At 36.6% G+C, this 23,338-nt stretch overlaps 1 protein-coding gene across 1 annotated transcript in view; it reads left to right on the top strand.

The window, feature by feature from the left end:
• The window catches only part of LIFR (LIF receptor subunit alpha), a 57,564-nt gene that overhangs the window by 6,350 nt on the left and 27,876 nt on the right, over nt 1-23,338 (top strand). Inside the window, exons 4-11 of the mRNA XM_024754651.1 lie at nt 4,441-4,604; nt 9,439-9,613; nt 11,827-12,081; nt 15,467-15,596; nt 16,041-16,210; nt 18,160-18,305; nt 19,481-19,643; nt 21,785-21,855. Of these exons, the coding sequence (XP_024610419.1) occupies nt 4,441-4,604; nt 9,439-9,613; nt 11,827-12,081; nt 15,467-15,596; nt 16,041-16,210; nt 18,160-18,305; nt 19,481-19,643; nt 21,785-21,855 (1,274 nt within the window). The remainder of the gene's footprint in view (nt 1-4,440; nt 4,605-9,438; nt 9,614-11,826; nt 12,082-15,466; nt 15,597-16,040; nt 16,211-18,159; nt 18,306-19,480; nt 19,644-21,784; nt 21,856-23,338) is intronic.

Below are 23,338 nucleotides of genomic sequence, written 5' to 3'. Positions count from 1 at the left end.
GGGAAGTGTGTGGGGGAGGGATAGCTAGGGAGTTTGGGATTGTCATTGATTATTAACATTGGGATTTTTATTTCTAGTCTTTCAGCATTATTACCAATGCTTTAATGAACATTTTTTGCACATATATGTTGCTGAATTTGTGTGATGATTTTCTTAGGCTAAATTACTAGAATTGGGAATGCTACATTAAAGACATCCGCTTTTTATGACTCTTGATGTCCGCTACCAGTTGTTCCCCCCACATTTTGAATCTTTTTGCATTCCCACAGACATCATATTAGAGCATGCCTGCTTGTCTGCATCCTTGCCAGGACTGGGTATTGTCTCTCTCTCTTAGTTTTGCGATTTCAATCTGATGGCCCCCAAATTATAGCGCTGTTATTTTTATATTTCTGTGATTACTCTTTTAAATTATCATTTTTATTCTTTTCTGAACTATTTATATCCTTCGTAAATTTTCTCTCATGTTGAAATTCATCTTTTTCCTCATTAGTTCACAAGAGCTTTCTGTATAGTATGGTTATCACTTCTGTCCTACTTGCTACAAATACTTTTCCAAGTTTAAAATTTAAACTTTGTGGTGTTTTTTTATACCACCGATTTTCATTTTTATATAATAGAATCTCTTGATATTTTTCTTCATGAGTTTTTGGTTTTGTTATCATGCTTAAATCTTTCATCCATCTGGAATTATTTTGTACTAAGGTATGAGGGAATCTAACTTAATTTTATTCCAGATTTTTAAAAATTTCCCCAGGACTCTGTCAGAGAGCCAGTTTGTGCTGTCTGCTTTTTCAGTAGGGATTGCGAAGGTTCTGTCTGGGAAGCTACTTGAAGATAAGTGTTAGAATTCGAAAGGCGAATCAGGACAGACTCTAGGTGACTTACTTGATGAATAGTTCACTGTTTTTGCATAGCATGTAATTTGTTGACAGCATTTTTAATAATAATGGGCCTCATTGTGATTTGAATATTAGATTAACAGTATCCTAACACTAAGATATTACTACTGCTACTCAAATAAGAAAAATACTGATAGGAAAATGAAAAGCAAATTAGATGAATATAAGAGAGGGAGGTGGGTCCATCAGCAAACCTTTGAACACCTGTCATATGCAAGAGATGCTGTGAAATGATAGTGGAGCTGTGCATTAGAAGATTTGGGTTCTTTGGCAGTTTGCTACTAAATAAAAGTATGAGAAATTAAGTTTTCTCCAAATCTTAAGATGCTTTCAAAAGTATACATATAAAGCAAAGAAGATGTTTAACACATATACATATATCTAATAAGCTTCTTTTTTTAAATTTTTGGCTGTGTTGGGTCTTTGTTGCTGCACGTGGGCTTTCTCTAGTTGTGGCAAGCGGGGGCTACTCTTTGTTGCGGTGCGCGGGCTTCTCTTGTTGTGGAGCACGGGCTCTAGGTGTGCAGGCTTCAGGAGTTGCAGCATGCGGGCTCAGTAGTTGTGGCACGCAGGCTTCCAGAGCACGTGGACTTCAGTAGTTGTGACACACGGTCTCAGTAGTTGTGGCTCACGGGCTCTAGAGTGCAGGCTCAGTAGTTGTGGTGCACGGGCTTAGTTGCTCCGCAGCATGTGGGATCTTCCCGGACCAGGGATTGAACCTATGTCCCCTGCATTGGCAGGCGGATTCTTAACCACTGTGCCACTGGGAAAGTCCCCTCTAATAAGCTTCTAATTGACAAGGGAAAGCACAAAAATAAGTCTTTGTAAGATTTTTAATCTCTTAAGTTTCTTAAAATAACCTAAAAATTTGCATCTGTATGAGGCAGAATAAATAACGTGGATCCTATAAAAGAGCTGGGAAAGCTCCCATCTTCTGATGTTCTAAGGCAGAAGGGGCATGGAGGTTATGGGTAAAGATAAACCAGCTTTATTTAAAAAATAAACAAGACTGATGAAATTTTTTCTAGCTGCAGAGTTTGTAGTTTCTAGAAGGCAAGCTAACATTGTCCTCAAGTGTATTTTAGCTGGAGAAAAATGCAGATGACAGTTCGTGGGAGCTTAGGGGAACTTCCCTGGCATACAATGAAGAAGTATACTATGAAGTCGTGAAAAAACTATGTTTAATCTTTTCATTTGTAATTATGGCTGTTACTGTCTTTAGCTGGAAATACTAGATACGACTTGGGTTTTGAAGAATAGCCCACTGCTATTTAGATAAAATGTTAATTATGTGTACTTTTCAGGGAGGGAAGCATTTTAATAGATGAGTGTTGCCTTAATAAAGTACTCTCATGTTTAATAATTTCAAGTTACTACGTTGTGACATCTTGGAACATTTGAAGGATCCGTGTTCTTGGCAGCCTCTGCTCTGTGTGGTTGCCTTGCCACCTTGAACTTGTCCCTCCTGGCACTGAATCAGCTTGTTACTCCTCATTTGCTCCTTCTTTTGTAAAAGCAGTTTCCCGCTTAAACTTCTCGTGTAAAGCATCCTCCACTGTCCTCATGTAGCTGTGTAGCTGTTGACTGCTGCATATTTTAGGCTTTAATCCACATGTTCTGTTTCCTGTGCAACCCTAAACATTTTACGTAAATCCAGTGTAGAGCCCTGTGATCAGTACATTTTAAGTAAGTTTAGTAAAAACTTATTTTTAAGTTCCAAGACTGTTATATTACATATAATTTATATTAGTCTGCTTTGCCATTTTTGTTCTTCAGCACGTTCAGCCACCCTCTCTCTGTCAGCTCTCGCAGTTGTGCTGGACGTGACTTGACTTAATGGTCCTTGAACTTCGTGGGGCAGCACTAGGATAGATACGGGGCCTGAGAGCCTGTGACTCTGGATTTCTTTCAACTTACCTTCACCTTACTGTCATTTGAGGGGAGCACAGGGAAGAAAGAGCCCTTCATACCAGAAAGCCTGAATTTCATAGAACAGAACAGGCTCATACCTTGTGTGTTTTCCACTGATCCCCACATTTTTCATTAATATACTCATTCCTTATAGGTAGGAAGACTTGAAGATGTTGAAGAATACCTTACTCTTTCGGCTACCTTTTTGTTTTGTTTTTTTTAAGTTTACCAGTTTCTCCCTGTGAGAGACTCTATCCTTGAACATGGTTTTTCTCTTAACCTTTTGTACTACAGCTTCAGAGCCTACTGCCCTGCCAGCCTTCTTTCTCAGGAATTGACGGTACCCTCACCAGCATCAAAAGACCACCAGTGGTCTTTTCTCAGCCTTCCTCTCTGAACTCTGTTTTCTTGGGCCTGGACGGCAACCCATTTCTTTTTATCTCAGTGATCCCAGATTTTCTCTGGTTTCCTTCTGCTTCTACGTCATTCCCTCTCGGGATTCTTGCTGGGGTCTCTGGCTCCTTGAAGGTGTGACTGTGTCACTAGCTCTCAAACAAGCTTCGGCTGTTTTGTGTCAGTGTGTTATGTTCATTTCTGAGCTGCACTCAGCGAGTTCCTCTTGAGTCTGTGTGCACTCTCTGATTGGTCCCCATTCTCACTTACTGTCTGCACCTTCCCCCTCCGTTGATGGTCTTTTTTTCCCCAACACTTAGTCATCCATGGCCAGACCCCCACATCTCTTCACAATTGTCCCTGGTTCCTTTTGCCTTTCTTCCTGCTTTCTGGGCTAGTGACTTGAAGAAATCTTAGATGTTTTCATGTCTTGTTATTACTAATCCTTCATTTCTTTGATCCAGTCATTTCTTTGAAATGCCCATTAGATTTTGTCCTTTCTTTTCCATATATGGCGTCCTGAGCCACATCCTTATTACTATAGCCAGGCTTTCTCCAGCTGTTTCCTGCTGGATCACCTTATCTCTTTCTCAGTCACCTGCAGACCTGTTGCACACCACTGCAAACTAGCATTTCTGAAGGACTTCCCAGATCCTGCCAAGTACTTCTTAGAACCTTGTTGGCTTCCTCAACTCAATGCTTTGGTCACTACCACGGTCTTGCTGCTGTTTGCTGCTGCCTATGCCAGTAGTAGCTCATTGCATCCTCCAGTGGGTAACTTTCCCTAGCATGCAGGCTGTGACTGGAGATGAGTGGGGAAGGGTGCAGAGAAAACAGATGGAAAGGTTTACCAAGGCCAGCTCTCCATAATCTATACAAAGGGAGCTTTTTTACTTCTCTCCAATGTTGTCTGCTTGGAGATTTCAGACCCAGTGACACTGGAGTGTTGTGGGAACTCAGTTGCTGTTTGTATTAGAAGATGTATTATGGATTTGAAACAGCGGGCTGGTAAATAATTTTCTCAGATTTGGCTGATGAACAACTGGGAGCTGCTTATACAAATAAATACATATATTTATTCTCTTTTTTCAGTAGGAGGTGCAAGAATTTACTTTAATCCTTAATTGTTTTTTGATCAAGAAGTAGAGTTTAACATTAGTTGATTAATGGGATTATAATATGAAACATAGTTACTTATTTGACTAAGTTTTATCTTTTGTTTCCTTTTTTTAAGCCTTCATTCCAGATGTTCCAGAGATCTTGGATTTGTCTGCTGATTTCTCAACTTCTACATTACACCTAAAGTGGAATGACAAGGGTTCTGTTTTTCCACATCACTCAAATGTCATCTGGGAAATCAAAGTTCTACGTAAAAAGAATATGGAAATCATAAAATTAGTAAGTTTGAGCAAAAATAGTTTTTTTCCTGTGACATTAAAGAAACTGAATACTTTTTTATAATTTTAAAGTGGCAACAGTGAACCTTTAGATTATTAAAGAAGTAAATCAGATATCCTTTGGGGGTTCATTAAAAACTGTATGCTATGCCTAAAAAACTCACTAAATTAATGAAATAATGTGTAACCATTATAGGAAGTTTAGGAAATTAAGGGAGGATTAATCCATGATTCTGCCACTTGAGCATAGTAAACAATATCTTTGTGTATTCCTGTCAAACCTTTTTTATATGCATGTTTTTACATAAATGAAATTAAAAATATACATATAATTTAATTTATATATTACTATAAATTATCTAACAGACATAAAAATAAATGTTTTGCAACATATTTAGCCATAGTAATTGTTGAGAAATCTATAAGTATAAATCTATAAGTTTGTATAAATCTGTAAGTTGGAATAAATCTATAAGTTTGAATTTATCTGAATCCAAAATAACATTCTTATATTTAATAGTACATGGTTTTTTTAATCTAATTTTAAAATCTTGTTTATGAATAGTTTCCTAATGATCCATCTTTAGTTTGTTATTAATCTAAGGAATAGTGAGATATAGCAGTGAGAAGTATTGACAGCTAGTACATGGGAATTCCCTCTTTCATCCTTTTACTCTTTTCCTCTTTAATGCACTTGAAATATGCCTAGTTATAGACTTAAGAATTAGAAGACCATGATTTTACAGTTTATTTGCCTAAGTACATAGATAAAATAGTAAAGATAATAAATAGGATTATTCTGTATTTCATAGTCACTGTATTATTTTTCCTTTTTGACAACCTATGTATTACATCCTGAAACAATAGCAGCCATAATTGTAGTTATCTTGTTTCCAGTGCTTCTGGCATTCCCCTTCCCGGCACTATTGTGAAAGCTCTCTATATGTTAATAGTTTGCATCTTCACAACAGGCCCCTGGGGGAGGCTCTATTAGCATCACCCCCATTTTACAGATGAAGATACAGAGTCACAGGAAGACATTAAGTGGAGGAGCCAGGAATCAAACCCAGACAGTTGATTCCAGAGTCTGTGCTCTTCCTTAACCAGTACCATCTGTATTGTATTACATAATCAGTATACTTATTTTCATCTAAGATGCCCTCCCTTTCCTTTTCACCTATACAAATTGAATACACATTTCAAGACCCAGGTCAAATCCTATCCCTTATTTTAAAGCCCATTCTAATTACCTCAATGTAAAAATGCCCTCTCTTTTCTTGAGTTTTAATGGCAATTCTTGTGTGTCAGTCTGATTTGCAGCTAACTGTGATATAGCTCTACCATTGTTGTCTCAAAACTATTACTTATTTAAAATTGTATTGTGTAGCTTTTTTTATGGCCTAACATTTTATATTCTGCGTTACTACTTACTGGCTTAGGATGACTTCTCAAAACCTCCTTTTTCTTATTTGTAAAATGGTGCTAATATTTGCTGTAGTAAATGATAGGATATTTATAAAGCTACTAAACAGCTATTAGTTGTTATTACTTCCTTTGGGAGCTAGATGGTTGGTTTGTTTTTTTAACTGAGGGATGCTGGAGTAAGAGGGATACTCTTTGACATGTAAGTGAAATCAAACATAAATGAATAGAAATATTGTTCTAAGGTCCTGTAACTCATTGCCACAAGGTGTGTAATAAGACAGCAATGGCAAGATAGTAATTCCCTACTTTTTGGAATATGATCTTTGGAGAAAAATCTTTCTATGTGGAAAAATAGCAAGAGGCAAGAAAAATAGAGCTAGAACAAATTAATTTTAAAAAGTTACTCCTGTCCATAGTAAAATATGACATTTTTATTCATAATTATATTATTAGTATTAGTATTTAAGGTAGAATTGCTTATAATCAGTCATTTTATGACAGGTTATAATGCTATTATTTTGTAATAGCTTAAAGATCATGAAACACTATAAATGTGAGTTTCATTTATAAGTTTAATTTATAGTGTTTCATTTATAACTCGACATTTTCTGCCCGCAGCCTCACATACAGCTGTGGAAGCTTTGCACTGCGCAAGCCAGGATGTGAATGATGCCTGGTAGTTATGCAGCCCTCTCTCCTCCTCTCATTTTTCTCTCTTGTAAACAAGGAATTCTTTTAGCTGATTCTTTTATTATTTGTCTCCATTTTTCCAGATAGCCTGCTTATGTTGCTGTTATTATTATTTCAGGTTTTTGAGCAATGTTTTATTAACTTCCCACAATGGAAAATGAGAATTTAGTCCTGTCTCACTTCCCAGCCCAGGGACACACACTCGCACGTATGTGCACGCACACGCACGCGCTCTCTCTCTCTCTCTCTCTCTCTCTCCACTTATTTTTTTCCAATATCATTATGTTATAATTTTTGGTAGACCAGTATTCATTATTTGGATTACAGTAATGTAAACACTATTTATAACTGAACCAAATAGTGTTTATATTCTTTTCCTTTTTCTTGTACATCTTCTCGTATTGTCTTGTACTTATAGTTTTTATTTGTCTGCTTCATTAATTCAATCCTAAATTCTTTCTGTGTTGTGTAAATCTGTCGAAATGTTCAAACAAACATCAGTTTTGTCTTTCTGAATACATCTCTCTGAGGGCCTTTTGACTTACTTCCTGACCCTTTTCATGTAAGAGCTCATGTGGATGCTGCCAAATATTTGTATAGCACAAAGTGTGGCAAATAGCTGAGTATTCTGAGGTTTCTCAGGAGCTCCAGCAGCCTCCACTCCCAGTAGCCAACCCTTGGTTTGAAGAGATTAATACCTGGGTACCTATAACCCATTCAAGACAAACCTCTTTGTTTTTCAACACATTTGTTAGGAAGCTATGGTTCATCCTCATTCAGAGTATTCCTTTTATAGTTGTCTTATGATGGATCCTCTTTTTCCTGAATTCCTTGTTTCCTCATTTTGGTGGAAGCATAAATTCTAGTAGTTATTTGCTATTTTTTGTAGATACTCTCTGCTAACTGCAGTGGTAGCTTACAGATATATTTTATTTAAAAAAATTTAAATTAGTTGCCAGGAAAATTTAAAAGACTGTCAATTCCAAATATTGAGAAGATGCAGAAGGATTGGAACTTTCATACCCTTCTGGTGGGAATGTAAAATGCTACTTGATGAATACATTGAGATACTACATTTCTGAAGATGTCTATTCTGCATTCACTCATGATTGCTAGTTTAGCTGGGTAAAAGATCCTAGGTTGGAAAATTTTCTCAAGATTTTGAAGGCATTGTTCCATTTGCTTCTCATTGTAGATCTATCTTCATCTCTTGTGCTGGACACTCTTTAGGCCCCTTTCAGTCTGAAAACACATGCCTGTCAGCTTGGGAAATTCTTATTTTATGTCTTTGATTTCCTCATCTCTTTTTTCTCCTTTTTTTCTTAGAACTTCTGTTCTTTAGAAATTGTACCTTTCTGACCTTTCCTCTAATTATCTTATCATTCTTACATTCCATCAGTATTTTGCTCTATTTTTCTGAGCAATTTTTCGTAAAGTTTATCTTGCACTTTTGAATTTCTATTAATATACTTTTTAATATACAAGCGATCCCTTTTCTTAGTCCTTTTTTTAAAAAAATGTATCATGTTCTTGTTTCATGGATGCAATATCTCTTCTTATCTTTGAGGATATCAGTGATTTAAAATTTTTTTTCTTTCTGTGCATTCTGTTTTTTCACATTGCTTTTTTGTTGTTGTTGTTTTGATCTTTGACTTTCACATTAGAACTTTTTCTCCACTTTCTGGTCATCCTGGTTGCTGCTCATATTTAAGTGAGTGGTTCTTGAAAAAATAAAACAAGTCTAATTGGAACTTTTGTTTGCCTGGGTGGGACTTGTTGGCTGGGGCATCACTGTATGTGATTAGGATGGGCTGTCAAGCTGGAAAAATCTTAATATTATTTTAGGTTTTTATCTTGACCTGTTCATATGCTCCTTAGAAAAGTTTGCTTAGACTCTTACCTGGTGAGTATGTACCTGGCCATCAGTATCCTGGGGGCTGAGTAGGGAAGAAGGCAGGAGTGCCCCAGCCTTTAGAATGCGTAGTTAGTTACCATTGCCCATCTGCTTTCCAGTGTCCAGAATCTTACCAGTATTGTTTCTTCAATTTTTTGCCCTTGTGCATCTGTGCCTTTAAAAAAAAAAAAAAATCTTGTACTTTTGTTCTAGAGGAATTTCATGAAGTAAAGAGAAGGAAGTACATTTATTTAATCTGTTGTCTTTAACCAGAAGTCCCAAGGTCTCTTTTAGTATATCCTCATATATTTGGTTGAAATCTTGCCCATTTTCCACAATTGAAATTAAGCTTTCTATGTTATTATAAGTTGCATATTTAAAAATAAAATTTGAAATATATGACACTTATATTAAAAAAAAATCCAGTCTAAAATAATAGTTTATTTTGTCGAAATGCTCTCCTCTCTTTGACTTTAACCCTTGGAGATAAAGAAAGCATTAACTGTTTTTTCTCCATGGAAAATGGGACCATTTTAGGCAATGTTGTATTTTCTCATGAACTGTATTGAATGTTTTGGAATATTAACAACTTGTGTAATAATGAAGTAGGCCCTAAAGTTGAAGAAGTAAACATAAATGAATCATAATTATCGTTACTACAACTCTCCTTTTATGCCTTATAGAAAACAGATAGTTTTACAAAAGAACAAAGCTTAGATTTACTTAGCTGGTAATTGTATACAGTCTGTTGTGTTTTTTTTAACCCTAAGATTAAGCAGGACATAGTACTTGGAAATAGAATTTTGTGTTTGTGTTCATTTTGTAGGTGACCCACAATACAACTCTGAATGGCAGAGATACAATTCATCACTGGAGCTGGACATCAGACATGCCCTTGGAGTGCGCCACTCACTATGTGGGAATTAGATGCTACATTGATGAGCCTCAGTTCTCTGGTCGCAAAGAGTGGAGCGACTGGAGCCCACTGAAGAACATCTCTTGTAAGTGCATATTTAAAGGATTTTCATTTCAGATGAATTAGATTAGTCTTGCTTAAGGGTAGGGTTTAGCTCACGGTTTTAGTTCTCTGAACCCCATTTGGATGCATGAGGGTCACCTGGGGATCTTCCAAGTCTTCTGCCCCAGAACATTTTGATTCAAAAACTCTGAGATAGGCTTCAGAAATCTGTATTTTTAAAGAACATACTGAGTGATTAGATAAGCATCCAGGTTTAAAAAATCACTTCGAATAGACATTGGGAGAACATTTAAAAATTTTATGTAGGCGGTAATGAGATCAAGTCCATATTTTTAAAATAGAGCTCCCAATTTCTTGCCCATAGAGCAGACTGCTGTGAGCTGCAGTTACTGCAGAGAACATGGGAATCCGCAAGTATAGGACTTGCTTGGCAGTCCAGTGGTTAAGACTCCGAGCTTGCAATGAAGGGGGCGCGAGTTTGACCCCTGGTCGGGGAGCTAAGATCCCGCATGCCAAAAAAATAAAATAAAATTAACAGTGTGAATCTGCAGGTATATCAAAACTCATCTGTACGTTGACTAAAACTCATGCAGGTATAATGTTGGCAGTGTGAGAGAGGGCCTAGAAAATTGTTGACAATAAAATAAAGTGCTTTAAAAGGCTGGTAATCATTGTAGATTATTTACTCTAGTGACAATACGGAGAAATGGATCAGAGGCAGGAAGGACTGGAAGCAGGCAGATTAATAAGGAGAATCTTGTAGTTCAGCAAAAGACAGTGAAGGTATAAAATAGGACACCTGGGTTTAGAAATGAAAAGAGGGAAGAAGTATGAAAACACTGAAGAGACCGAATTAGAATCAGTGACTGGTAGGGGAGAAATAGAGCCGAAGATGACTATTAGTTTGGGCAGCTGGGTAGCTGGTGATGCTGTCCAATGAGACAGAAACTATATGAACAACCTAGGTGGGAAAGATAAATTTCAATTTTAATGTGTTGAGCTTGAGGTAGCTGTGAAGTGCGTGGGAGCAATTTCTCATTGTCAGTTGGGAATACAAATTCGGCATCCAGGTGATTAGTTCGAACTGGAGATACACAGTTGACCCTTGAACAACTGGGTAACCCCCAGGGGCTCCGACCCTCCATGTAGTGGAAAATCCACACATAATTTATAGTTAGCCCTCCATACCCGTGGAACCTCCGTATGTGTGCTTCCACATCCGAGGATTCAACCAACCGCAAATCCTGTAGTACTGTAGTATTTACTATTGAAAAAAATCCACACGTAAGTGAACCCATGCAGTTCAAACCCGTGTTGTTCAAGGGTCAACTGTGTATTTGAGAATCGTTAACATACGTGATGTGAAAATTTTTAAATCTTGGAGGTTAACATAACTCAAGGAAAGGGGCATGAAGACCAAGGACACATCTCTTAGAAGCTTGTATGAGGAGGGGAGGATGGAAGAAAATGAGGCCAGCAAAACAAACAGCAGCCAGAGGGTTAAGAGTAGCAAAAGTAAGTAGTCTACACCCCAAGAGAGAAGGGAGTTTTGAGAAGGAAGACTTTAGGCAACATACCAGATGCTGTGGAAGTTGAAGGAAAGATTACTAAGACGTGGCCACTGGATTGAGCAGTTAGGCCGTGGAGCCATTTAGTAAAGTGGCCAGAGTAGAAGCCAGATTGCGGTAGATTAAAGAGTGAGTAGGTAGAAAGGAGACTAGAGATAATATTTTTAAATTGGCTATTTAGGAAAATAAAAACAAAAGGGTGACTTTAACCTACAGAGTTGGGATTTTTTTTAGAAAGTGCTTTTTAGGATGTGGAGTATTTAACCATGCATGTAAGCTGATGGAAATGAGGACATCTGATCTAAATACATAGAATAATTTCAAAGGAATGGAATTATTTAATGTGTACCTTTTTCTTGGTGTGGATTTTTCACATGTGGATAAACCCACTTACTTTGAACGTTTAGACTTCTTAGATATTAACCTGTGACCTTACACGGCGACCTGCAGTCCCCTCTACTCCCCGCCCCCATCACCCCATCATAAGTAAATAAAACCACACACATTTTTATTTCTTGTGTATGTCTTGCTCCTTTGAAACCTGGGGGGCATACCTTATCTTTGGGCCACCATAATTACAAAGTACCTAACAGTGTGTTTTATGTACACTGGGCTAATTTATGTAAAAGACTTCTAAAGTATTTATAATTCCTTTTGCTCTTTCTAGGGTCTCCTGATTCTCAGACTAAGGTTTTTCCTCAAGACAGAGTGCTACTTGTAGGCTCAGATATAACAGTATGTTGTGTGACTCAAGAAGAAGTGTTATCAGCACAGATTGGCAGTACATATTGTCCCCTTATCCATCTTGATGGGAGAAATGTTGCAATCAAGATCCGTAATATTTCTGCTTCCGAAAGTAGTGGAACAAATGTGGTTTTCTCTGTAGAAGATAACATGTTTGGAACAGTTATTTTTGCAGGATGTAAGTATATAATTTTTTTTTTTTTTAAGAAAAGAGTTCCTATTAATCTGTTTTGGTCCTCTTTGAAAGCCTTAGTGCTTTTTCCGGGGGATGATTTTGTTTCTTTCTTATTTTTTTATTCTTTGATACAAATGACATATGAGGGTACCAGCATTTTTGCTTGTTTTAAGGTGAATTCTAAGCTTGTTTTCTACATACCTGTATCTATATAATTTGTAGCTTTTGTAATAAAGATTTGAAACATTCATCTGCTAATTTTTAGTTTAAATTCTTAGTTAACAGCTTTGTTGAGTCAAGGGCAGGTAGTATATAATATTTCTTACTCCTACATCATTTAGGAATTTCTTCATATAAATTAATTTCCCACCTAATTAAAGCATACCTTTTTTTAAAGTACCTGAATTAAAGAAATTGTAATGATTTTACACAAAATCTTTCAAAAGCATAACCTACACTTCTCTGATGAGAGGAGGGTGGCTGCAGGACATGGGGGGAGGAAGAGTCCCCCTCTCACTGTGTTCTGTGTCTGATGTACTCTCCGTAATGCAGGGGCATCTTTTAACCTGGTCACTTCTACATTCCGTGACGTTTCCAAAAGTTGTTGTGGGTGGACTGCCCTACCTATATGGCTTGTGTTGTGCATCCACAGATACTTTTTTTTTTGTGGTACACGGACCTCTCACTGTTGTGGCCTCTCCCGTTGCGGAGCACAGGCTCCGGACGTGCAGGTTCAGTGGCCATGGCTCACGGGCCCAGCCGCTCCGCGGCATGTGGGAATCTTCCCGGACCGGGGCACGAACCCATGTCCCCTGCATTGGCAGGCGGACTCTCAACCACTGCGCCACCAGGGAAGCCCCACAGATACTTTGGTATTTAGAGTTTTTCTGTCCCCTCCCCTGTAGTAACTGTAATGTTATAATGCACTGATGGCTTTGCCTCCAGCAGTGCTTCCCTTCCTGCTCACATTCGGAACTTAAAGTTTCTAGTGGTCCAAGGGTCTCATGAATAAAGTGTGTGAAATGTAGTGAATGGATTTTGTCATTTTCTTTTGCTCACTCAGTGATTTTTCTTTCCTTTTCCTTTTCCTTTTCCTATGCTTTTTTTTTCCTTATGATTGTCGGTTATGCTGTGGATCAGCCGCTTTCAGTCACTTTTTTACTTCCATAGAAATTTATGATAAATTACATTCAGTTGCTGATAGATTCCCAAGGGAAGGGGATTAGGTGCCCTTCTCAGCTTGATGGCTGTAACCTTACTCTCTTTTTGCCTTCCAGTAAGGCATTTTGGAATTCAAGTGAGAGTGAGGATATGTTCAAATTTAAATTTTAGAAATTTAAATAATTAAATTTTCTTTCCTAAATGGAATTTTAGGAAGTGATGTGCAGCATTCCTCACAAATGATCATGGAGTCTAAGTAAAGAACCAGTGTAGTGAAACTGCTTGATAAGTGATACCAAAAAGTGAGGTACTCACTTAAAAGAATGAAATAAAAAATTAAAACTTAAAAGATGAGAATATTCACTGTTTTTATTGTTTCTAACAATGTTCTAATCTTTTATCATAGTGCTATTTAGTTCATAATTTAGCTTTCATTTATAACATTTGGAGGTTGAAATATTGATCAATATTTGTCATTTCAGGAACAGTAACATTTCACTTCAGAGGGAGCTCTTTAGAAACTTGCAGCAAGGGCAGACTGTGGTGTGAGTTAGGGATCAAGATTTTCTTTCCTTTCCCTTATGGGTAGCCTGTTATCCCATCCTTTACTGAAAAGGCTGAAAAGAATGTTAGAATCAGCTTGTCAGTTTTCCCCTACATACACACATACACATTCAAACATGCCAGGATTTTGATTGATATTACATTAAATCTATCAATTTAGGAGGAATTTTATTCTTACAATATTGAGTCTTCCAAACCATGAACATGGTATAGCCTTCCATTTATTTAGATTTTCTTTGATTTATTTTAGTGATATGAGGTCTTTTATATCTTTTGGTAAATTTATTCCTAGTTTGATGTTTTCTGGTGCTATTAAAAATTGATGTTTTTAAATTGCATTTTCTATAGACTGCTATATAGAAAGACAACTGATTTATACTGAGCTTTTACTTGGCTTCACTTGATTCTTTTGTAAGTGAATTTCTTTGAAAAGAAAATCAGTATATTTCAAGTACTGCCCTCTCATATTTATTTCTCCTTCAATTTTTCCTTCTACTTCTGTCTAGTTTGCTCCTGTTATTTGGATTTTAAGTATTTCAACTTAATATATCTGCCAGATCCTAAAATAATCAGCATTTTAAATATCCTCAAAATTTGGGGTATGTGAATTTAATAAAACGACCAAAAGTTTGTCCTTAAGTTTAAAACAGTTTTCAAAATAAATATGTCAGTGTTAGTTTTATTATCCAGTTGGTAAACTTTCATATAAATACTCATTACTTCTCTTAATGTTACCTAAGATACTTGAAGGATGTAATGCTTATCTCTGGGGAAAGTATGTGAAATTTTCTAGGTCTTGTTTGATAAACTAAGGACTATTTTAAAAATTCAGGTTTTTAAAAATAAAGTTATCTTTTAGACTTTTTCAATGAGTAGATAGTCGTTTAACAAAACTTACCTCCATGGAAGATAGTTTGGATAAATATGACAGTAGGAAATATCAGTTTCTGTATATGCTTGGTTAAGTAAGATTACAGAAATATCACTTTCTATAATCAGTGTCAGACTGTAGAATTTTTATTTATCACTCTGTCTCACAAAACAAAAACAAAACAACTTTTTTTCTTTTTCTAGTCTTGCCCCTACAAAAACAGAACAGTCTCATTAAAGAAGAAAAACAACAAAAGATCAGTAGTCCCTTGGAATATAGGGATATGTAGAATTTTACCAAGAGTGACTTTGTAAATAATAGTCCTTATAACTTATTTAAGAACTCTGAAACTTGTACCATGGCTTATACTGACTTATGATTTGGTACTTCTTTTCAAATCACAGTAAAAAAGGATAGGTAATAATACTATTAACCCGTAGATTTTTCTGATTTAACTAGTTGGACAAAGGTTCCTTTGAGAGATTTGATGGACTCTGAAATGGGATTTAAGGGGAAAACATGATAGTTGATCTCTTCAGGTTGCTATTGGGGAGTTTCCAAATGAGCTAATGGTCACTCTTAAGTATATGTTAATCCATCACTCCTAATGTAATATGAACTCTGAAACAACATGCTATACAAAGAATGGTAATTCCGGCACCATTCAAAATGTAAGCAAATGATTTTTTAAGGAAATTGTCCAAAATGTAATTAACATTTATGAAACATAACGTTTTCAGAGAAAATATACATAATCAAAGTAACTACTTTTTTTTCTTTTTTTTTTATTAGATCCACCTGATATTCCTCAAAAACTGAACTGTGAGACATATGACTTAAAAGAGATTATATGCACTTGGAATCCAGGAAGACCGACGTTCTTGGTGGGCCCACGCAATACAAGTTACACTTTATTTGAAAGGTAAAGGTCTCTGGGAAAGGTTGTCAGAACAGTGAGGAGTACCTTGGAAGGATATTAAATGATATAAGAAGATGCTCTGTTTCATTTATGAGAACAAATATAAAACAAAATATGCTGTAGAAAATTGGGTATACTATAAATACTGCATTTTAAACACATGCAGACTCGATATCTTGTTGTCTTTTTTAAAAAGCCTCTAGAAGGAAGAATCCTCATATATGAACAGAGACTGTCTCTGGGTAGTGGGCTTAATGGCTGATTTTTTTCTTCTGTTTTCTGCCTTGTATATATTTTCTTCCCTGAGTATGTAGTATATCTATAATTAGAAATACAGACTTTTAAAAAAAACCATTTATTAGAAATTTACCCATTCATCTTTTCCTGCAATAAATCTCTTGCCATTTTGAAATTATTTTAATATTCTTTAATGTTCTCTTAATTCAGTTTTTCAGGAAAATATGTTAGATTTAAAAGAGTTGAGTTGCCCACAAATGAAAGCTATCAGTTATTCTTTCAAATGCTTCCAAATCAAGAACTATACAATTTTACGTTGAATGCTCGAAATCCTCTGGGTCAATCAGAATCAACACTTTTAGTTAACATAACTGAAAAAGGTAAGCTGCTGCATAAACCAGTGTCTTAAAAATAACTTTAGAAGTGGTAAAATGTCTCGAGATTAATGAAAAGTGCTTCTAGGGATTTCTTTTTACTGATTATTTCCTTTATATTTACTTAATACTAATTTTGTAAATTTCATTTAAAAATCTTTATAATTTCAAGTTTCACTGTTTTATTAAATTCAAATAAAAATTTGAATTAATCGTTTCATAGAAATTGTAAGTGGCTTTATCTGATAGTTTTTGATTTCTGAAAATAGTTTTTTGCCCAATTTTTTTTTCTTTTTTTTTTTTGCGGTACGTGGGCCTCTCACTGTTGTGGCCTCTCCCGCGGCGGAGTGCAGGCTCAGCGGCCATGGCTCACGGGCCCAGCTGCTCCGCGCCATGTGGGATCTTCCTGGACCGGGGCACGAACCTGTGTCCCCTGTGTTGGCAGGTGGACTCTCAACCACTACGCCACCAGGGAAGCCCTGCCCAATTTTTAAAACCTTTTTATTTTGAAATAGTTGTAGACTGACAGGTGGTTGTAAAAATAATTACAGTCCTTCATCTGACTTTCTCAGTGGTAGCATGTTATGTAACTGTAGTACCATGTCCAAATTAGGCAGTTGACCCTGGTTCAACACTGAACCAGACTACTGACCTTGCTCAGTTTTCACCAGTTTTTATATGCATTTAATTGTGTGTGTGTGTGTGTGTGTGTGTGTGTGTAGTTCTGTGCAGTCGGATCCACTTAAAGATTCATGCAACCCACCAATACAGTTCAGATACAGAATTCTTCTGTCGCCCACAGGAACCGCCTCCCGCTGTCACTGTAGCAACACCACCCACACCCCCATCAACACACACGGGCGCGTGCTAGAATCTCTGTTCCTGGAAAACAGCTAGTCTCTTCCTCATCGCTATTGTTTTGTTATTTTGGGAATGGTGTGTAAATGGAGTTGTACACTATTTAACCTTTAGAGGTTGGCATTTTTTACTAAGGATGATGTCCTTGAGATCCATCCAAGTGTGTATCAGTAAATAGTTTGTTCCTTTTTACTGCTGATGATTTCTGGATTTTTACCAACCCTATTAAGGTACAGCTCAAAATAGAAATAAAAGAGGCCTGTCTTTTTGGCACTCATTCCTGTGTTCATTCCACGTGTATCAACCCTGTGCCAGGCTCTGCAACACACAGAGCAGTGGCGTAGAGGCCTTCTCTTAGAGACAGTCAGGGGCGTAAGGTTGCCTTACTTGTGAATATGTCACTTTTATCAATTATTCCTTCTCATCTTTTTTGTTATGTCTTGATTTTTTCCATAAGGTCACAAAAGCTACATCTTATACTTGCATGGCAGTTTTATATTTTTTTTTTCTGCCCTCTGCCATTTCAGCCATATCTTCCACATGATTCTTTCCTATCACTCAATTTGGTATATGCACTATCACCAGTGTAATGTGCGGTTTGCTTCACTGTACCTTTGTTCTTGCCAAGACCCCAGCCTGAAATGATTTTCTGCAACTGTTTTGCCAGTTTCATTCTGATTCATCCTTCAAAGCTCATCTTAAGTCCTATCTTCACTGTACATCTGCACTTACATCTAAATTCCTGTAGCAGTGAATATCTGTACCACGCATTTAGGACTTAATGTATATACTCTTGTTGATTTTCCTTCTTTCTGTTTGTCAGTCCCCAAGTAAATGAGGGGTTCCTTAAAGGTGGAGACTGACTTACTACCTTTTAGTATTTCTGATGCCAACTGAGGAACCTTGAGCGTGAATGGTTCTTAAACAATGCTGGCCTGGTGTCAGCAGTAAAGGTGAGATTTGTATTCCACACAACAGTGGGTGGAACATTGTTGATCAGCACTGATGACATCTCTTCTGTTTTTTGTTTTCTTTGACTCTCACTTGTCATATTAGAAAAGAGCTTTCAAAGTAATCTTTGAAAATTGTATTTACAGTTCATCCCCATATTCCTACTTCAATCAAAGTGAAGGATATCAGTTCAACAGCTGTTACACTTTCCTGGCATTTACCGGGCAGCTTTGCAAAGATTAAACTGTTATGTCAAATTGAAATTAATAAAACTAACTCAGTACATGCATTGGTGAGTAAGATTCTTCTCTAAACTTCCTTTGAGATTATTTTGGATAACATACTTAGTTTTCAAAAAGAATTAAGTAAATTGGTATGCACAAGCGCTCAGATTACTTATTATAGAGATTTACTAAGTGTGAAGACATTATATATCAATATCATAACAGCATTATATTTAGCACTTAAAAACAGTTATAATACCAGATATTATAGAACGTAAGTTTGACTTCTACTACTCAGAATATTTCCAGGTCTAGTATAGTACCTGGCATGTAACTGGTGCTCAATAAATTTGTGAATGAATTAGTAGTTTTTGCTGTAACTGTTGGTGTTAGTTAATGGACTAATCGGCACCAAAGAGAAGATGTGATTTTTAAAGTTGCTAAGTGCCGCAATAGGAGCAAGTTATAATTGGGCGTTATAAGTCAGAACACGGCTTTTTAGTACATTTTACATCCTTAGGTTGACTTTTATGCTGCACCATCTTGTAATTTGGGGTAGGTCCAAAATAAATGATGTACTTAAATAGTCACTTGGAAGCTTATTGATAATTTCTAGAAAATCAGTCAAACTGCAAAACGTAACCCAGAAGGCCTCTTTGCAATAAGTAATTGGGAACTCAGAGACTTTCCTGAGACATGCAAATCCTCAAATTTGTTTAGAATTGCTTCATCTTAATTTATTCAGTTTAAATATTGAATAGTCTACATGTTTAGCACCACACTAGAGGTTCTAAGTGCCATATAAAAAAAGATGCATAAGATGATGCCTGCCTCCAGTCAGTTTCCAGATATCATCTGAATAATGTATTTAATCCTCAAGGTCATCTTAGATTACTAAGTTATATTAAGGTATATTGCATTACCATTAACCATTGACTGAATATCATCTTCTCTGCATAATTAATTGACCATTATTACTTAGATCCAACATTTGGACTAAAAAGATACTTCAATTTTACTTATTGCTGTTGCAGAACATAATTTCACTGATTTAGCATTTATATAAGAATTAAAATATAGTGGATGAACTGTCTTTGGTTTTATAGAGGTAAACTCTTATGACATTCAGTCAATTTATGTTACAAATTTGGGAGGCTTTCTTGTAAAAAAAGTATATGAGTGTATGTATGTATTTATATACATGTGATATTGTATATGTAATATATATATTTGTTTCTAATAGCGGAATGTCACAATGAAAGGAATAGAAAATTCAAGTTATCTTGCTGCTGTGGATAAATTAAATCCATATACTATATATACTTTTCGGATTCGTTGTTGTACTGACCCCTTCTGGAAATGGAGCAAGTGGAGCAATGAAAAACAATATTTAACCACAGAAGCCAGTAAGTTAACTGAATGACTTACGGCAAATTATTACTATGGATCCTGAAATTTTGTTTTTAAAAGAAAATGTCACCAAAGTGACTAAAAGCAGGAGAATGTTTAGATAAATTGTGTAACTATATAATGCCTGCTAGTAAAATACCATACAGACATTTTAAATGATGGTTTTTCAAGTTTTGTGATAATATGGAAAAATCCTTGGCATGTGTTATGTGAAAGGACTAGGCTACCCTATCCACAATATGATTGCAACTGTATTAAAATGATACATAGGAAACCAAACTTGAAACCATAGTAAGATTATGGAGTGATTTTTCTCACACTCTTTCCTCCTATTCCTGGAGTTTTCATAACCTATTTAGAGTATCCCTTTATTTAAAACAATTTTTAATAAAGCTAATTTGGTGGAATTTTTATTTGTGACCTAGGCCTGAGAAATGGATGAGACTACAAGTTCTTGAACTTTAGTTTCTGTGGTACGCCCAGGTCAATATATCTATTATAATCAGGTAACTGGTTATCTAAGTATGATAATTTCTAAAGACAGAATGAGATACTATTCTTGATTAAGCAGATGTCAGCTTTAAAACAAAGCAAAAAATTTAGAAATAGGTGTAATTTTCAGAAATCATTCAACAAAAGATAGCAAAAGCTTTATTTGAACTATATAATATAGGGAATATAAAACTTCTTCCAAAAAATTTAACAAACAGTAAGACAGAAAAGGACAGGTATTAACCCAGATTTTGTCTCTTTACATGAAGACTAGAAAGATGAGAGAGGATCCTTACAGTACATGTAAGAATTGTTTGGATCATGCTTGAGTCCAGGGAGAGAGTGTATTAGTTATCTGTTGCTATGACAAATTACCTCAGAACTCAGTGGCTTAGAACAGCAAACGTTTGTTATCTCACAGTGTCTGTGGATCAGAAATTTAGACAGCTTAGCTGAGGCTACAGTCAGGATGTGGGTAGGGGCTGCAGGCTTGATTGGGGCTAGAGGATTGCCTTTCAGGATGGTTCAGTCACATGCCTGTTGGCAGGAGGCCTCGGTTCCTCACCACGTGGGCCTCTGCATAGGGCTGCTGGAGTGTCCTCAACATGGCAACCAGCAAGTCCCAGACTTACTGATCAAAGAGAGAACAAGGCAGCCTCCACAATGTCTTTTATGTCCTAGCCTCAGAAGGGACATACATCACATCTGCCGTACCCTACTTGTCACACAGGCCAACGCTGATACAGTGTGAGAGGGACCACACAAGGGCATGAATGACAGGAAGCGAGACCAATATCATTGGTCATTTTGGAGACTGGCTGCTTTTGCTTTCAGTTGATGAGCTGTTGTTGCCAAGAGGAAACATTTTATTTATGCCTCATTAAGATGAAGGCATTAATTCATTTAACAAATACTTGTTGAGTATCCACCATGTGTCAGGAATTGTTCTAGTTACTAGGAATATAGCAGGGAATAAAACAGCAATCTCTGTCCATGGAGTTTATAGGATAAAGGATTAGAAATGAGTTTTAAAAATATGTATACAATAGCATATTGGGAGGCAGTGAGTGCCACAGAAAAAAATAAAACTTAGAGAGAGGGCTAGGGAATGAAGGCCAGGTGGTTGAGGAGGGAGGTTGCAATTTTAAATAGAGTAGCTGGAAGAGACTTCACTAATAGGTAACACTTGATCTGAGATGCAAAGGAGGTGGTGAAGGAAGCTACGTGGTTAATTCAGAGGAGAAAAGTTCTAGGCAGAGGAAGAGAGGGCATAGGAAGTGCAGAAAGCCTGGGGCAGGTGTCCTTGGCATGTTTGAGGAGCAGCCAGGAAACCAGTGTGTAGCCAGAGCCAGCTTGAGTAAGGGGGGAGAGACGGATGTGAGATGGAGAGGCAGCCTTGGACCCATTTCTGAGGGACTTGAGGGTGATTTTAACCCATTGTAAGGGGCCTTGTGTTTTGTAGACATTTGGAGCTCAGCTTTTCCATTGCTCCATTTTCTAAGTGGAAGCCACTGACTTCTTCACATTTTTATTGAGAATTTCAAAAACCTAGACAAAAATTTCAAATACCATCATCCCACTTATTGATCTTATCAACTTACATAGTATGCATCTTCAAATACCAACTTTTAAATCTCTTTTCTAGTTCCTTCAAAGGGACCAGATACTTGGAGAGAGTGGAGTTCTGACGGAAAAAATTTAATAATATATTGGAAGGTAAATATCTAATTCTTCCTTGAATATTTAAATAACTTTATTATGCTGAACTACTTAACTTACATATGGTACCTGGGTTATCAGGCAGCCAGGATTTCCCAGACTGGCTTAGCATACAGTATTGCTGAGAATGTGACCTGGCTTCTAAAAGCCCCAGATTCCACATCACTGCAGATGCACCAGTCACTGTAGTGAGGATGTCTGTGTCAAGAGCTGAGCATTCTTTAGTTTGATTTTATGAGGCCTGTAAAGATTTCATGAATTCCATCTCTCTCACTTTAGTCAGAAATGCAGCCAGAAACCACAAGTTAGAATCTCAAGTGTTTATGTTACATTTTCAATTCAATGACTAGGAAACCAACTTTATATATATATCATGTGTAATTTGTTGTCCCCTAAGTAAATTGCATTATCATATGACAATTATAAAGTTTTACATAGTTTTCTAAAATTCTAGATAAAACATGAATTGCATTATGTTTTACTAGCTTTTCCTTACCAGAGCAGATGTTTTTGTTGCTATATTTTTTTATCTGATTTATGAACATCAAAACCATGAACAATTGTCTTCTACACCAGATTTCATAGGAACAGTTATAACCCGATTCTTTTAAGCAGTGAATTTTGTTATTTAAATTTAAACTATTATTTTTATAAAAATTTGATATCTTTACAGCTTTAAGTAAAGTAAATCTTTGAAGGCTGTGAGCAAGTTGTTTACAAATTCCATTGCTTCGAGGTTGTCTGTATGTGACTGTGCATCCCCTCTTACTCTTGATTAGCAAATCCCCTGGCTACTCTCAGTTGTCTGTCAGATTTCACAATAATATAGTAACAATTATATAAATTACTTCAATGTGAGAAAGTTTAGAATATTGTTCAAACGAGATAAATGTTTAACCAAGGATTAAAAATACTGAAGCAATTTGGATTCTAACTTCAGTGACTAGTTGATGGTTCTGCCATATTTGGTTGGAAAATTAAGTTGTTTTGGACATGTTAAGTTTTTTAAACATGTGCCACAAGGAGATCTGAGTACAGTTCAGTAGGAGGTAGTTTGATGTAAGGCTCTGGAGCTCGGGAGAGGTCTGAGCTAAAGACATAGCTGTGAGTAAGCAAATAACTGGGATCACTCAGGGAGAGCATGCAGGGTAGAAAGAGGCCAAGAGTGGAACTGTAGGTGATGGCAGGATATAAAGGACCAGCAAAGGAGGAGGATCCAGCAGGGGAGATTGGGAAGGCCAGAGAGGCAGGAAGACCAGAAGAAAATAGCTTTTGCAGAAACCAGGGGAGGGGGTGTGTGTGAAGGAATGAATAGTATCAAATGAAACCCACAAGTCTTAGGATGGTAACATGTCCACTTTACCAGGCCATTGGAGAGCCATCGGGGAACTCTGCTGGAGCAGTGTCTTCAGCAGAGTATTAATGTCAGTGTCAGTCTGGATCAGAGGGTCCCAGGCACTGTTATATGAATTGGAGCAAT

Source organism: Neophocaena asiaeorientalis, unplaced genomic scaffold (assembly GCF_003031525.2).
Source record: "Neophocaena asiaeorientalis asiaeorientalis breed wild unplaced genomic scaffold, Neophocaena_asiaeorientalis_V1.1 scaffold229, whole genome shotgun sequence".
NCBI lineage: Eukaryota > Metazoa > Chordata > Mammalia > Artiodactyla > Phocoenidae > Neophocaena > Neophocaena asiaeorientalis.
This window is presented reverse-complemented; position numbering and strand designations above follow the sequence as displayed.